Source organism: Boleophthalmus pectinirostris, unplaced genomic scaffold, assembly GCF_026225935.1.
Source record: "Boleophthalmus pectinirostris isolate CB_2022bp ecotype Guang Dong unplaced genomic scaffold, ASM2622593v1 HiC_scaffold_20, whole genome shotgun sequence".
Classification (NCBI taxonomy): Eukaryota; Metazoa; Chordata; class Actinopteri; order Gobiiformes; family Gobiidae; genus Boleophthalmus; species Boleophthalmus pectinirostris.
The window spans coordinates 20,069,456-20,087,038 of record NW_026571153.1 but is presented as its reverse complement, the minus strand read 5'-3'; the positions used below and the strand labels follow the sequence as shown (position 1 = coordinate 20,087,038).

Here is a 17,583-nt window from a genome sequence, read left to right as displayed (position 1 = left end):
TGCAGTGAACCGTGTGGCAAACAACGGATTTAAGCCATTTGAAATGTTGTTCAAAGCCACTCGCTGTGATGATCTGGACCTGGTTAAGTCTTTTGCTGGGGAGTTCAACATTAAACTGGAAAGCTTGGTAAGGGCCTTGTGCACTAGGGCTGGGAATCACAGGCTCTCTCACGATTCAAAACATACAACTACTTTTTAGCAACAATATTTTTCTGTTAAACCACCACCTGTGCAAAGTTAATATGAAATACATCAATTTTAATAATCAAAACAGTGAATATATCAAGTGTATTGCATAAACAGGTTTCCTTACACTAAATAAGCAACAAAATTGTAATGGGGTCACAAAAAAATTGCTAAAAAAAATTATATATCAATACAGCAGTTTTTGCACTCCCCTATTTTTCACATGTTCATGAGTCCAATACTCTGTTCCATTGGACACCCCCTCTGCTGTCCTTTTTTATTTATTTAATTTAATTTCATTTATTTTTACATTTTATTTTATTATGTTGTAATTCCTCTGCTGTTCTTTAGCTCCCACACCTTTGCAGCAGTGATGATGTCACCTGCAAGCTGGAGGTGATGTCACAGGGAAACTGTCTGGAGTACAATTACGACTATGAGAATGGCTTTTCAATTGGTAAGTCTACAAATGTAATTCAACCAGGAAAGACTCAGACAGACACAAAGAGAAAATATGAGTAGTTTTATTGAATGAGTTAACTTTGGCCTTGGCGAGAATGAAGAGAGTGAAGGGGACAATCAGATGATGAGGAGAATGAAGGGGATGATGAGAGAATAAGGAGAGTGAAGGGGACGATGAGAGGATGAGGAGATGACGGCTTAGGAGCAGGTAAACTCTGGAGAGGGGGTGAGGTAGTCGTGAACGAAGTTAGGTCTTCCAGGCTGAGTTTATGTTGGGTTAATTTGTCCTCCACACAATTTAAGGTCTGACTTTCCCCCTAAATGTTCTTGAATCTTGAAGCTCCAGGAGGCTGGGGTCCACAAGGAAATCAAGATTATTCGTACTTTGAGTCAGGCTTTGCTACAGGTACCAGACAGCTGCCCAGTCGGAGCCATGGCAGCAGTGTACCAACACACCATCGGACCAAGAGACACAGGAGGATTAGAGGGCCCACGAGAGACCAAAAGATACAGATCTTCTTTAATATCACAGGTAGAGTATACAGCTATTTTGATAAAAGCACACAACTTAGCCAGATAACAGTGGTGGAGCATAACGAAGTAAAAGTCGTAAAGGACAATTCTTTTACGACTTTATGTAAAAATTTTAGGTATCCATACTTTACTCTGTACTTTTTACTTCATTATATTTCTTAACAGGACTGAAAAGTAAAAGCATTTTATATTATTGTATATTATATTGTATTGTATATATTATATTATTATTATATATTATATTATATTATTATTATATATTATAGACCTGTTGTAAAAGGCTGAGGAGTTAGTTATTTTTATTTGTAATATGAGCAAGCAAAAAATATAACAACAAATATATAAAACAGCTATGAAAATAGGATTTATTCCATTGTTTCAGCTGAACAAAATTCAGCACAATTCTTTATCAATTCGAAGCTTTATTAGATCTCAAACATACATTTTTAAACAGTTACTTAGATACTTAAGTAAATTTGTCATGTGATACTTTTACTTAAGTATTATTTGCTCCAGTATCTGTACCTATGCTAAGTAACAAAACTGAGTACTTCTTCTACCACTGCCAGATACTGTTCATTATATTTATACTTCTACTACGTCTTCTAATCTAAACCCATTTTCCCAGCAAGCATTCCTCTGCCTCTGTCAAGGAATGATTCCACAGAAGTAGCCAATCAGAAAAGGCTCCTGCGCACTCTGGAGCAGCTGACCAACAGACTGAGGCGTACTCTGGCCAAGCAGCCGCTGTCCAGTTTTCATCTGTCATCTCAGATGATTGTGGCCGACCCCAAATCCATTGAGAGCAGAAAAGCCTCTCTGTTTTGTCGGCCGGGTTCAGTTCTCAGGGGCAGGATGTGTGGTCAGTATTCAGTGTTTGTTTTTCATGTATGATTTTAGTGTTTGTTTTTCATGTATGATTTCATTGCCATATCACTTAAAGGTGTACTGCATAACATTTCTAGTGAAGAATTTTCCAGGCAAAGCATTAACATCTCCGTGGAGACCAGCTGGTAATAGAATCTTCACCAGAAAAGTTGTGCAGTGCACTTTTAATTATGACCTAATCTGGTGGGATTATACCTGTTTTAAATCAAAATTTTAGTTTTACACCAATCAAGAAGCAATTTGTGAAGAAAAGTAAAAAAAAAAGGTTGAAAAATACAGGAAGTAGAGAGTTATAGCTTTGAGAGTTCCATATTGATGAGGAGGGAGAATTAAATCCCAAAGTTCTTTACAATTTACTTTACTACTTTAAACGTGTTTTCAACTAAATTAAGCTGTTTTTTTTATCATTGTATTTGTCAGATAATAATTTCTATATGAATTAGTGAAGATTTGACCTAATGTTCACCATTGTTGCTAGGTAACAGTTAAGGATTTCCCTGTGTGATGTCATAATTTCCAACCAAAAAAAACATTTTGTAAAATCTTAAATATTTTAACTGTGTGTGAGTCATGGGCACTTTAAACAGTGCTCTTCATTGTCCTGTTACAGTCCAGTGTCCAGTGGGGACCTACTTTTCTCTTGAATATAATGAATGTGAAAGCTGCTGGCTGGGGTCCTACCAAGACGAGGAGGGCCAGTTGGAGTGTAAGTCCTGCCCTGAAGGATCGTCTACAGCGTACCTCCATTCACGCAGCAAGGCCGAGTGCAAAGGTACCACCACTACATAAATATATGACAACATTTGCACATTTCATATCAAAAGTTCACATACAGATACTCTACCAGTCAAAAGTTTGAACACACATTTAATTTTCTTTATTTACATGACTGTTTACATTGTAGATTCTCATTGAAGACATCAGAACAATAAATGGACACATGCGAAATGTAGTAGACAAAAATGCTAAAAAAAAAAAAAATACCCTTTGTCTGTAACTCTGTAATTCAAATTAGACTTAACCTGAGCTATCTAGCAAACTTTCAGTTAATAATTCTCACCTTTTTAGTTAAACATAAAATACTTAATTAAATAGGACCATGGATGCTTGAATTAATCACAGGCTCCTGAAAATTTTTTGTTGAAATCAATTTAGTATTTTTTCTTAAAAACATTTTTGTCAGGTTTTGCTAATGTGTGCATTGTGTCACCATAGCAACTGTTGAACATTCCAGCAATAGAGATACATGTAACCCCCCCCCCCACACACACACACACACAGATGTCTTCTGTGTATAATATATACATCGTAAACAAAGAAAAAAAAACACAGAATAAAAGGGTGTGTCAAAACTTTTGACTAATACTGTCCATGGTCTTGGTTAGATATCTGTGTAACCTGTTGCTATGGTGATGGTTATTTCAGGGCAGTGTAAACCTGGTAGTCACTCTTTAAATGGGCTGGAGATATGTGAATCATGCCCACTGGGACATTTCCAACCTGCGTATGGGGCAAGGGATTGCCTCATCTGCCCTGATAGGACCTCAACTGTGACCAGGGGAGCAGTGGATGAAGCTGAATGTGGAGGTAATTTAAGGACAGTCGTTGTTTCCATTTATTTGGTACTGAGAGTTAGTATACCTCTGTAACATATCACTAACCACCTCAACTGGAAAAAATAACAACTGACCCAATCAAACTGTCAGCTCATATATAATATTTTCCAACCGGCAAAGATATACAATATTCCTTAGTGATTACCTGTCATTCAAGTAACAATCCTGTATTTCCTTTTAAACTATTTTGGCCTCTTTTCCCCACTGTAGTTCCTTGTTCACCGGGGCATTTCTCACGGACTGGGTTGGTTCCATGTTATCCTTGCCCCCGAGATTACTATCAACCTGATCATGGGCGTTCATATTGCCTCTCCTGCCCCTTTTACGGGACCACCACTAACACTGGAACCACAACTATACAGCTTTGCTCTAGTAAGTGGCTACACATATGACATTATTAAGATTGTGTGATCTAACTCTGTTCTCATTACATAAAATTACTCTTATTGCTGGTAGAGGTCCTGTATTACGTAGAATTGACTCTTGTGAGCTTTAAGCCATGTTAGAATGTCGTTACCTCATCCAAAACATACCTGGTGTTGTGTTTTGTTTCAGTCACACATATTTCAGTAATCCTTTGTTTTTTGTGTGTCTACATCTCCAAATCTCAAAATGCTTTGTTCCATCTTATGATTAGAGCCCGACCGATATATCGGTTGGCCGATATTATCGGCTGATATGGGCAACTTTAGGCATATCGGCTATCGGCCGATATGCTTGCTGATAGGGGCCGATATTTCACGTGGGCATGTTATACCTCGTTATAAAGCTTAGACTCTCTACATTCTGTTCATTTAATCCAATTTACAGACAGATAAATGTCCTAATATGTGGCTCCACATCAGTATTTATCTACGGAGTCATTTGTCTGTGTGTGTCCGTACTGTCCCTGAACTCACCACAGAGTCGCGTCACTTACGTGTGTTTGTTTACACCTGCAGACACAGATCCAAACACTGAGATTATATTCTTTTTACGGACAATCGGTTTGAGTCTGGATTAAAAGGACATTTATTAGTGCAGATTTGTGATGTGAGGAGGAGCCTGTATGAGCGGTGAGTGTTGGAAATATGTCGACTCTGAAGCTAGTTTTTGTCATTTGTTATGGGTTAGCTGCTGTAGCTCCCGCACATAAACAGACTGTTTTCTATTGGTCTGTTCTAAAGTGACTATATTGGCCGTATATTTGCTACTGGACCTGCACTGATATGTAAATGAGCTGTGAATAGACGTGTGAATTATGACATTTGCGCATATAATTAATTACCGCGGCGCGCACGTATTTACGGCTAAAGGCTAATAGCGCTACTTTCTTTACTAGTTATGGGTCCGTCGCGAACGAAATGACTCTTAGAACCGGCTCTTTCAAGGGAACGACGGGAGCCAGATCCTTATTGGGAGCCGTGTTTTCTCTTTCTCTCACTTTTTTTCTCTCCACGCCGCGTGCAGACTCGTGGTAGTTTGACAGCGGCTGAAAATGAAACTTTGAGAAATTTGCGTGTACGTAGGATTAAAAAAAAAAAAAAAAAAAAAAAAAAAAAAAAAAAAAAAAAAAAAAAACGAGCATATTTGACTGTAGTTTAGCATAAAATAAATAAGTCCTGGTTTAGTCCTTTTTCAGTCCTGGTTTGGACCTGGTTCAGTCCTGATTCAGTCCTGCTTTAGACGTGCTTTAGTCCTGCTTGCAACAAAACAATCTGAAGAGCCACTTGGGAGCCAAAAGAACCAGCAGCTTTTAGTAAGCCGAGCCAAAAGACCCGGTTCTCTAAAAAGAACTGGAATACCCATCACTAGTGTCTAGAATGTGATGCAAAAATGCCATTAAGTCAACCTACTGTATGTAAATATGATGTAAAGAGGCAGAATAACAATAAATGTTGCCTAAATAAACCCAATTTAAAATCCACCAGAGCCAAACCTAAGTTTTTTAAACAATTCAACATTTACAGTAAATTTTTACATCACTAAATATATCGGCGATTATATCGGCTATCGGCAGCTCCAACTTCCATTATATCGGTTTCATATCGGCCACAGCAAAATCCATATCGTCGGGCTCTACTTATGATGTCATGTAGCGCTAGTTTTCAAGTTAACAGCTACCTTTTACCTTTAGTTCAGAAGAGACTGGCAATTCCAGATCTGAAATTATCCCAATAATTCTAGTGAAGATCGGTAGAGTTTAAAAACACAGTGGAGTGTTTTCTTTTTGAGAGAAGAACTTAGCCTAATCATGCAGGGTTTGTTTGTTAAACATGTGTGAATGAAACAAAACACATTTACAGGTATGTTTGTGATGAGGAAACAACATCATAACATAGATCAGAAAATAGCCTTTAATGGACCTTTTCTAAATCTAATCATACTTTTAGTTGAGTTGGATCATAGTTTAAGCCAAGATAGATTTCAATGCTATTTTTTTTTACAGCTTTCCCTTTTTTGTATTGTATGTATTTTATTTGGGTGTCATTGTCAGGCTTTAGCTCAAGTTTTCTTCCAAAGGAGGAGAGTGTGACGGCTGCTCCTGCAGTGGAGGTGGTTGAGGACTACCAAGCCAGCAGTCAGGTTAGTTTCATTTATTTTAACACAAGGTGAATTATCAGACCTGTTTCCAGACTTGATCGTGACTTTATTTGATTCACATTTGGTTGAAATGAACGGTATTCTCATATTTTTGTAGGTTTTTCACGAATGCTTCCTGAATCCCTGCCAAAATAAAGGCACATGTGAAGAAATTGGAGCTGGATATGTTTGCACCTGTATGCCAGGATTCACAGGTGTGTTTCTGTGTTTTTGAGATCTATAAATCTGTGAGTGAAATCACTGATTACTTGACTGAGAACTTTTTAATCATATAAATGTTTTAAAATACATGTTTTAAAATATATAATCATGCAAACAGCACAGACAGTAATTAGAAGGCCCATATTACACTATTGTCTATGTCTATGTTATAATGTCTTTTCCTCGTCAAAAACATACCTGGAGTTTTGTTTCATTCACATTTTTAACACACATCTACTGCTTTATGACTTCACAAGGTAGAACAGAGCATTCTGAGCTTTGGAGGTGTAGACAGACCCATCATAAAATATTACTCAGACATGTTTGAATGAAACACAACGCAACTCACAACATTTTAACATGACTTAAACTATTTTGTGTACTGTAGGATATTTTAGTCATAGCAAAAGTATAGTATGATAATACTACAGAGCTTTGTTATTTCTTAAGTTACCAAAGCCATGGAACAAAAGCAGTAACTCCTACTGATGACAGATTGAGCTGTTGTGTTATAAGTAACATTCAAATGAAAAGCTTTTTGATTATGTTTGTGATTTTTGTCTTGCAGGCGCTAAGTGTGAGGTGGACATAGATGAATGTGACTCTGCGCCTTGTCAAAATGGCGGTCTGTGTAAAGACGGGCTGGGAGACTTCCAGTGTCAGTGCCAGGCTGGATTTCTTGGTAAGCCCATAACCAATGCCAGGCCAGCCAGTTGGCTTGTCAAAAGTATTGAAAATCAAATCTAATCAATACTAAAACTAGTATCAGAACTAGATATTCATTTGATGAGGAATTAATACTAAAAAACTCACATTCACAGGACAGAAACCTGAACCTTTCCTGAATAGCTTTAGAATGATCTTGAGCTGTATCAGAACAAGTATAAGAGCACATAGATTAGTATATATATATATATAAAATGTATTTACTTTACTTAGTACTTCTACAGTATGTAATCCCTCAGGTTTCCATTTTACAGGAGTGTACTATTTTTCAAAAGTTTATTTTTTTATTTTATCATTTCTTTTTATTTAGCTTAACTTATTTTGCCAAAATATTACAAAACAAAGCATAGTTATTGAATACTGCATCTTATTATCTCATATCTTATCTCTTATATCATGTATTCCTAATTATATGACTATTATGCAATTTATAAAAGAATTTTCACAAAAAATTCTGGTTACCCTTTTTGCCCCCTGTGTTTTAGGGTCTTTATGTGAAGCTGAAGTGAATGAGTGTTCATCGTCTCCATGTTTAAATGATGGGATCTGTGTGGATGAAGTGAACAGATTCACCTGTAGCTGTGTTGGAGGCTTCACAGGTTTGTACATTTTATTATTGAGTAATCACATGTGTGAAAAGATACTAGCAGAGGTTGTAGCACAATTACATTTACTTTTTAAAGAAATTGTAATATTTTTTCTAGTGGAATAATTTATTGAATTAACAGTACTCTTACTTTTGTCATTCTGTGACTGTGATTTTAGTTTTTCTCATTTTTTGTCTACCCTTTGTCCATCCTTTGAATACCAGATTTTGTGCATTGTCCATTGATTTTGTATTTTCCTCCCATTTACATTAACTTTAAAATTTTAATCAGATGTTACATCCTGACAGTTCCTCTTTACTCTTACTTTTCCCAAATACGTTTTGATTCTTACTTGTACCACTACTTTGTATTATTTTGAAGTAAAGATACTACATTACAACAACAATATCTTTGATAATTTTTACAGGGTCTCGTTGTGAGCTGGAATAGATGAATGTCTTTCAGACCCTTGTCTGAATGGGGGCCTTTGTGAGGACCTGACTGGTGGCTACACCTGCACCTGCGCTGTCGGCTTCTCAGGAGATCACTGTGAGATCAACATTGATGAATGCAACAGCACCCCCTGTCTGAACGGAGGCTCATGTCTGGATGCAGTTAACAACTTTAGGTAACTGATAGATTATTATTTTATGGGTCTTAAGTTTCCAAAAGTTCAAGTGTTAATTATTAGTTAATTATTATGCATATTTAACATTAAAGGGCTCATATTACACTTTTTTATGATTTATGTTGTTTTCTCATCAAAAACATACATGAAGTTGTGTTTTGTTTCATTCACACACACAATCCTGCATATTTAGACTCACTTCTTCTCTCAAAGAGAAAACACTGTGTTCCACCTCAGGATGTCATGTTGTAATACAGGAAGTGCTCCAGTGTAGCTGTTAACTTGAAAAAGTCCACTTGATCACATCACAAGGTGGAACAGAGCATTTTAGCTTTGGAGATGTAGATAATAATGCAAGATTACTGAACATGTGAATGAACATTCAAACATGATTTAAAGCTCACAGTTTTGAGTAATGTGTTTCTCCTTGTCTTGTTTTCAGATGCCAGTGTATTGAGGGGTACATGGGCAGACTCTGTGAAGTGGATGTGAATGAGTGTGATCCTAACCCCTGTTTAAATGGAGCAAATTGCTTCGATGGTCTTGGCTCCTACACCTGCCGCTGTCTCCCTGGGTTCAATGGAACCAGGTGTGAGACAGGTACTATATGTATGACAAACAGATGAAGTTGAAGATGAAGTTGGGGTAGATAGAAAGTGTGCTCAATTTTTGCTAAATATATCTGTAATCCGTACAGTTTAAAACGTATGCTATATTTTTTAAGAATATGACTTTTTTGAAATTTTATTTGTATTATTTCTTAAAAGTGCAAAATGTAACTTCTAAGGTGTAGGGTTCGCTACCTGCTTGTCTCCATGGATGGTATTTCTTTGCATTGAATGTTCCAAACTAGGGCATTAAATATATCTGTCTTGCATTTTGTTCAGTTATAGGTGTTTCATAGCTCAAAAAATGTTACTATGTGCAGGCTTGCTTCTCCATAGATCTGACCATTGTGATTACCAAATGTATTTCCACTGTGGAATAATAAAGGCAAAACAGTAAAATCTCTGTAGAGACAAGCAGGTGGCAGGCCCTCCACCAGAAAAGGTATACAGTGCACCTTTAAAGTGACCAAGTATGTACAAAATGACAAGTATAATGAAGTATGAGCACTGTACATGTCTTCATAATTCTACTCCACATGTCCATTATATAATTTTCTTTCTCAAAATATTTTATTTTACCTATAATTTCTTGGTCCCTTTTAATTCTTTTGATCACACATTTATGTCTTTCCTTGTTTTTTATTATCATATTAATTTAGCAATTATTGATTTAATTATCATAATTTAAAATTACTTTGTAGTATAGGATTTGATTTCAAGTCCTGTGCATAAGTTTGAGGGGTGGAGTATATAGACAAGATAAAATATAACAAAAACATAAGTTATAGTTCCATCTTATCTATTCTAGAAAAGCAAATAGAGAGACAATAAATAAATAAATAAATAAAATAATAACAATAAATTATGTCACTTTTGTCTTTCAGAGATGTCATCTGCTTTCAACCTGGACTTTGAGGTTTCTGGTATACATGGTTACGTGATGATGGATGGAGTCATGCCAGCGCTGACAGAGATCACATGTACTTTTTGGATGAAATCCTCAGACACGACCAACTATGGCACACCCGTCTCTTATGCTGTGGAAGGCAGTGACAATGCTTTTCTGCTCATAGACTATAATGGGTCAGTATTTCATGAATCACTCCACTTTAATTATACCCAATGGTGCCACAGTTTAAAGGTGCACTGTGTAACTTTCTGAGTGAAGATGTTGTTGCTTTGCCCAGAATTTCACAGAACTTATGTATTTCCATGGAAACAAGCTACATGCTAATTTACAGGTCCGATTTGTGGAGAGGTGGGTCAGCTTACAGTATACAGTGCATATTTTTCAAAGGATTGTTTTATTGTAAAAACATCTATAATTAAATAATAAGCAAGTTTAATGTCATACTGAGGTACATTCCAGAAAAAGGAATTTCCCTACTATATCTCCATGGACACAACCAGGTACTGGACTTGTACAAGAAAAGTTACAAAGTGCACCATTAATACACCTGTTATTTTCCTGTGATTCAGATGGGTTCTGTATGTAAATGGAAAAGAGCGGATCACAGATTGCCCTGCTGTGAACACCGGTCAGTGGTACCACATCGGCGTTTCATGGAGGAGCTGGGACGGAGACTGGAGAATCTACATTAACGGAAAACCATCAGATGGGGGCAAAGACCTGTCCGTAGGCACCACTATCCCAGGTGTAGTGCTATTTTCAACTATTTGTTTGCTTTCATTGGATTGTAATTGATTGTTTTTCAGATTTTTACATTTTATTAAGGGTTATAAAATGGTTATGAAATCATATCCTGATTGACTAAACATGTTTAATCTAAATCTGGGTCTTGTAGGTGGCGGGGCCCTGGTATTAGGTCAGGACCAAGACCAAAGAGGCGATGGCTTTAATCCAGTGGAGTCCTTTGTTGGATCCATCAGTCAGCTCCACATCTGGGACAGGGTTCTCACGCCACAGCAGGTTCTTCCTTTTCTTTATCTTTGACTTGTATTTACACCATATTGTACTTGTATTCTGCAAGTGTCCTGGTTTAATGAATCCCCTTTTACTTATTTCTGTTAAGATTAAAGTCCTGTCCAGCAGCTGTCCAGCCTCCCATGTTACTCACAGAGGAAATGTCCTTGCTTGGCCAGATTTCCTTAACGGAGTTGTGGGGCGTGTTAAAGTCAACCAGAACAGCATTTTCTGTGCTGGTAAATAAAGGGCGCATTTGAGCTGAATATAGGTTACTTCTTATGTCTGTGGCTAAAAAGTACTCCTCTTTTCAGACTGTCCACAGTTGGAGAATTCTGTGCCTCACCTTCATGTTTCCACTGTGGAGGTGAGTCCTGGGGCTCAGGTGCAGCTGTCTTGTGATCCCGGCTTCTACCTGGTAGGGGAGCCAGTGCTGCAGTGCCAAAACAAAGGCGAGTGGAGCCACCCTGTGGCCACTTGTGAACGTAAGTGTTAAAAAGTAAATATCTAGAGCAGCTTGTAAAAGAAGAACATTTATCATAGTTTTCTATGTTTATTTAGGAGTTTCTTGTGGGTCTCCTCATCCATTGGAGAATGGGTTATTCCAGGGCACAGAGTTCCACGCTGGCAGCTCTGTCATGTATCAGTGTAACTCTGGGTTTTATCTTCTGGGAGATGCAAAGATGCACTGCACAAACAGTGGAAAGTGGGGAGGAAATCCTCCTGCATGTCTTGGTACTTACTGCTGATAAAAACATTGAGAGTAATTACTAAGAATGGTGAGAGATGTGTAAAAATATACTGAAATGTTTTTTATTTTGTTTAAGATGTGGACGAGTGTGCTCTTGGGTCTGACTGCGATGAGAATGCCAGATGTCAAAATACAGAGGGTTCCTACACCTGCACCTGTATTCATCCATACAGCGGAGATGGCAAGAACTGTACTGGCAAGTACATGAACATGAAATATAATATGTGTAAAAATACAAGTAAAGAGTGATACATATTCACATATTATTTTATATCAGAACCAGTTAAGTGTGAAGACCCGGGTGCTCCAGACAATGGCCACAGAGATGGGAGCAGCTTTCTGATGGGCAGCGAAAGCACTTTTGGCTGTGATAATGGATATGAGCTGATAGGGCCTGCTCACATTAAGTGCCTAGAGACAGGAGACTGGGACAGCATACGCCCATACTGCAGAGGTAGGACTTTCACTGTTAGAATGTTAGTTTTAATCTGTCCTGTAGAGGGAACTGTTGCCATTTCTGAAAAATCTAATCATCAACATATTTTAATTACCTTTACTTATATTAGTTAAGTTATGCTTCATTCATATTGAATAGAATATGCTATTAAGAATTATTTTATCTATAATTACCAATTCCACCATTATTCCACCAGCTGCATATATTATACAAGAGAACTTGCGAGCAATTTTTAACTTAATAACTTTGTTCATTATACATTTTGAGCATTTTTGCACATGTCCAAACCTTCATGTGCAAAGACTTGTGCATGTCAAACCTGTTTCTATGAACCTCATTTTTAACTGTACAATCCTTCTGCAATATTCTACTTATACATCATCGCTGTAAATCTGTATATAGAGATGTAAATATGTTTTAAGGTACTATGTTTTTATAATATAAGCTAAATGTAAGTTTATTTTATTTTCACTGGGGGTTTAGTTGACAGACTGTACTTATTCTATGCGTCTTTCTAACATTATTTTACAGCTCAGTCAGCTGTATGTCAGTAACAAAAGAATTTCCGCTTGTGAAAGAATAAAAGTAATTCTGATTCTGATCATTGTTAAGCCTTGACTTGTTTTTGTGGTTTTAGCTCTTTCCTGCCCAACACCAACTGTTCCAGAAAACTCCATAATGACGGGAAGTAACTTTAACTTTGGAAGCAAAGTGACATTTAGGTAAAGCATCTCTGACATTATGAGAATATATAAAGTGTATGATATGAGCTGAGAATTGGAAATTTCTGAAATGTGTATAATAATAATTATTATTATTATTTTGTATTTTCAGTTGTAAAGAGGGCTATTTACCTCAGGTCCCGTATGAATTCCAATGTCTTGCCACTCAAACCTGGAGTGGGTCTCCCCCTGTTTGTCACCCAGTCGTGTGTGGAGGACCTCCAATTGTTACAAATGCAGACTACACTCTGACCTCAAACACTTACATGTCAACTGTGACCTACACCTGTTTGGATGGATACAGGTATGAAAGCATCACCAGGATGTGCTCCTTACTATGTTGTGGTGCTCTGATCTTAAGTGTAATGTTCCTGCAAAGACCACAGGGCTCCATGGAGGTGGTTTGTGAGGCATCAGGAGACTGGAGCAGACCCTTCCCTCGCTGTGTTACTGTAGAATGTGGAGAACCACCAGCTTTAAGAGACGCAGAGACTGTTGGAGAGAACTATGAACTAGGAAACAAGGTGTTCTACCGCTGCAAAGAAGGGTAAAGTTTCAACTGTTTGTTTTCCATTCTGTGCATGTTACTTGTCAAACCAATTCAATAGCCTGATAACCCCAGGTTTTTTAAATATTGAATGTAATCAATTTGGAATTAAAAAGTACAATATTTTGGTGATGCATTTAGGTCTTAATTAGGTCTTAATTTATTAAAACTTTATCCTGAATTTTTTAAACCAGGTGCATAGGAAAGGGATATATGGATATTTATAGGCATATTTGCAAAAAGTGAGGTTTATTTACAGTCAAGCAGAAATATTTCGGCAACTAGACCTTCATCAGACAATCATAAAATACCAAAAGTATGATAATGGTGTAGACTAAATGGCACCTGATTTATTCTTTCCAGGTACACACTGATTGGTCCGGAGTCCAGAGAGTGTCTCTCAGCGGGTCAGTGGAGTGACAGTTCTGCTCAGTGTGTCCCTCGCTCCTGTGGTCCCCCTCCAGAAATTGAGCACGCAGAGCCGTACGAGAGTCATCAGCTGTTTGGAGATACAGCCAACTACTATTGCATGGACGGATACACTGCCAGCAATAACTCCAAAATGATCTGTAATGCTCAAGGTCTGTGGGCGCCCCCTGATGGCATGGAGGCCCCACAGTGCATTGCAAACTTCTGCCTTCGACCTCCTGATCTACCACATGCAATTTTAGATTCAACCAGCAAACCCAAGTATGCCAGCAACACAGAAGTAAGCTACAAATGTGAGGAGGGCTTCATGCTGAATAACACTGCCACTCTGAGATGCTTGATGGGGGGAGAGTGGGAGCCTTCACCTTTTGATATCAGCTGTGTGCCAGTCAGATGCTCCAAGCCTGTGAGCATTGATAGAGGATATGTGAGTGGAACAAATTACAGTTTTGGAGCTGTGGTAGCCTATAGCTGTGAAAAAGGATTTATGATTCGAGGAGAGAAGAGGAGAACCTGTAAAGCAGATGGAGAGTGGGGAGGGGTTTTGCCCACCTGTGTGCCTGTGTCCTGCTCCACACCACCGTTATTGAAGAACGGGTACATACAGGTATTTGCAGTGTAGCATCTGCCACCTGCTTGTCTCCATGGAAATGTTATTGCTATGTCTAGAATGTTCCACAGTATAGATTAATCCTATTTATCATGGGGGAGACAAGAAGGTCACAGCACTACGCTACATTATAATTCAGATCTGTGGAGAGTTGCCCCTATTCACAGAGGGAATATTGTATTTTTGAGCAATAGAAACAACAGTAAATTGACATGTTTAATGGCATACCATGGAATACTCCAGGAAAAGCAATAACATCTTCATAGAGACAAGCAGGTGGTGGACTCTCCACCAGAAAAGTTGATAATTCTTTAACACTTTATTTGACTTTTTTAAATTTTTATTATGTGTATGTTTAATGTCTTTCAGGCCAGAGGGAGATTTACCTTCAACAGTAAAGTGACATACGCCTGCAATGCAGGCTATAAATTGGTGGGTCGCCCTGACCGGGTTTGCCAGGCCAACCATCAGTGGTCTAACACTGACCCTCCCTCTTGTGTCCTTTTGACCTGCGACCGTCCTCCTGAAATCCTCCATGGCCGTTTCCGAGGATCTGAGTTCCAGGTTGGACGCAAAGTGGAGTATGTCTGTGATGAGGGCTATGAGCTGATCGGGGACCCCATCTGGACCTGTTTAAAGTATGGCAGGTGGGATAAAACAAAGAAACCACTCTGCTCACCAGTGCAGTGTTCTGAGCCCCCCCTCGAGGAAAACCACCTGGTTTTGACGGGACTTGACACAGAGACAGGAACAGTGGAGCTGTCCTGTGAGGAGGGCTACAGACTGGAGGGAGCACGCATCCTGCGCTGCACCCCATCTCAGGAATGGAACGACTCATTCCCACTGTGTAAAAAGGTCTTCTGTAGTTCTCCCCCTTCAGTGTCATTTGGTGGTCCTTCTTCAGCATTGGGTCCCTTCCCTTTTGGTTCAGAGGTGAACTACTTGTGCATGGATGGTTTCACATTGAAGAAGGAGATGTCTGTGTCGTGTCAGGCCAGTGGGAAGTGGAGCAGCCCTCTCCCTGAGTGTGTTCCTGTAGAATGCCCGCAGCCCACAGAGATCACTAATGGCATAGTGGACGTGCATGGCCTGATGTACTTGAGTAAAGCTATGTATAGCTGTAAAACTGGGTATCATTTAGTGGGAAACTCCACTGTGCTTTGTGGCGATAAAGGATTTTGGATTGGAGGGGTCCCTTCCTGTCGACCTATTGAATGTCTAGGCCCTAAACAGATTGCAAATGGAAGATTAGTATTCTCAAAACTACAATTTGGTCACAGTGCCTCCTACTCCTGTCGTCGTGGTTACCGCCTGCAAGGCCCAGACACTCTGACATGCTTAACTTCTGGAGAGTGGGATGCAGTGCCACCTACCTGTGAGCAAATATCCTGCACTCCTCCCCAACCCATTGAAAATGGATTTGTGGAAGGGCAAGAACATAGTTTTGGTGTGACTATTTTCTACAGCTGCTTTCCTGGGTTTCAGTTGGTTGGGCAGGACCATCTGACCTGTGAAGAGACAGGGTGGTCCAGTTCTGTTCCTGTCTGTGTCCCATCCGATTGTGGCCTCCCTCCTCATATTGACTTTGGGGAATATGTACGAGTGTCTGAACTGGGAGCTGGCACAGACGCATTATCCACTCCAATGGACTTAAGCTTCCTCCATGGGACTGTGATAGAGTACCGCTGCCTGGAGGGCTATGAGCTCACGACCCCCACTAGACTGGTGTGTGAGGAGAGCGGGAGCTGGAATGGCACTGCTCCTCTATGTGTGCCAGCTGAGTGTGCCAGTCCCTCAGCTCCAGAGCATGGCCGGATCAATGTGACTGACACGTCTGTGGGCAGCATGGCCACATACGTCTGTGAGGAGGGCTATGAGCTGCAGGGAGACTCCATAAGACACTGTGTTTCTGGAGCTGTTTGGACCGGTGATGCTCCGGTGTGTCAGCCTGTGTCCTGCGGAAACCCAGGGCCTCTTGAAAACGGCACAGTTCGTGGAGCTGTGTTTGAGTTTCTTCAGACTCTGCATTTCCAGTGTAATCCTGGTTTTCTTCTTAAAGGTCCTGCCACAATTATCTGTCAGGCGGATAGAAAATGGAACAAACCGAAACCCCAATGTGAACCAGTCTCTTGTGGTCCTCCCCAAATCCCCAAGGATGTTTTTTGTCAAGGAGATGACTTCACATACAGTCATGAAATAGAGCTGAGCTGTTCTTCAGGCTTCATGTTACAAGGGGAATCTGTGAGTGTTTGCCAGGCAGATGGCACCTGGAGCCATGGGATCCTCAGATGTGTACCTGCTCAATGTGAGCCCCCTGCAGCTATTGCCCATGGGCGTGTGCTGGGCTCGGACTTCACCTTCAGGAGTAAAATTCAATATGAATGTGATGAGGGATACACACTAAAAGGAGCAGCTTCACGCGTGTGTCAGTCCAATGGACTTTGGGACAAACTTGTTCCACAATGTGACATTGTCAGTTGTGACCCTCCTGAAGACATCAGCCATGGCTTTGTCAATGGTTCTAGCTTCAACTACGACGATGTGGTGGAGTATGTCTGCTTTGACGGCTATGAGGTGATAGGAGATCCGTCCCTACACTGCTCTGCTCAGGGCGTGTGGTTGGGGAGTGTGCCTCAATGCCAGCCATGTCTCTGCCCTGCTCCTGTCTTAAAGTATGGAGTAGTTCTGGGTCGTGATCGTGCCTGTGGAGGTCGTGTGCACTTTCAGTGTGATGAAGGCTATAAGCTGCTGGGCCCCTCCCAGGCCCTGTGTGAGACTGGAGCAGTGTGGAGCCCAGGGGTGCCTCTGTGTAGCCGTGGCAGGTGTAGTGTTGCCCCACCAACAATTCCTAATGCTGTCCTTCAGGGCAGAAGTGGCTCCTATCCAGATACCGTCATGTACAAGTGTCGCCCAGGTTACCATCTAAAGGGCAGCTCACAGATATCGTGTGGAAGAGATGGCAGATGGGGCGAGCCCAGAATCAGCTGTGAGCCAATAAGCTGTGGCAAACCTCCAGACGTGGACCATGCATATATCATGGGAGACAATTACACATTTTTAAGCCAGGTCACCTACAGGTATGTAATTCCACCATTCAGAGCTTTTGCTGTGTCTTTGCCTTCTG

At 39.9% G+C, this 17,583-nt stretch overlaps 1 protein-coding gene across 1 annotated transcript in view; it reads left to right on the top strand.

Annotated features, from left to right (window-relative positions):
- Positions 1–17,583, top strand: part of svep1 (sushi, von Willebrand factor type A, EGF and pentraxin domain containing 1) — a 70,001-nt gene that overhangs the window by 45,785 nt on the left and 6,633 nt on the right. The window contains 27 exon segments of the mRNA XM_020937866.2: positions 6–127; positions 538–643; positions 989–1,180; positions 1,811–2,044; positions 2,681–2,842; positions 3,496–3,657; positions 3,897–4,058; positions 6,163–6,251; positions 6,367–6,463; positions 7,039–7,152; positions 7,682–7,795; positions 8,211–8,228; positions 8,231–8,411; positions 8,854–9,011; positions 9,904–10,102; positions 10,499–10,674; positions 10,825–10,949; positions 11,053–11,182; positions 11,258–11,428; positions 11,505–11,678; positions 11,771–11,890; positions 11,972–12,148; positions 12,789–12,873; positions 12,986–13,177; positions 13,253–13,420; positions 13,784–14,456; positions 14,829–17,536. Of these exon segments, the coding sequence (XP_020793525.2) occupies positions 6–127; positions 538–643; positions 989–1,180; positions 1,811–2,044; positions 2,681–2,842; positions 3,496–3,657; positions 3,897–4,058; positions 6,163–6,251; positions 6,367–6,463; positions 7,039–7,152; positions 7,682–7,795; positions 8,211–8,228; positions 8,231–8,411; positions 8,854–9,011; positions 9,904–10,102; positions 10,499–10,674; positions 10,825–10,949; positions 11,053–11,182; positions 11,258–11,428; positions 11,505–11,678; positions 11,771–11,890; positions 11,972–12,148; positions 12,789–12,873; positions 12,986–13,177; positions 13,253–13,420; positions 13,784–14,456; positions 14,829–17,536 (7,009 nt within the window).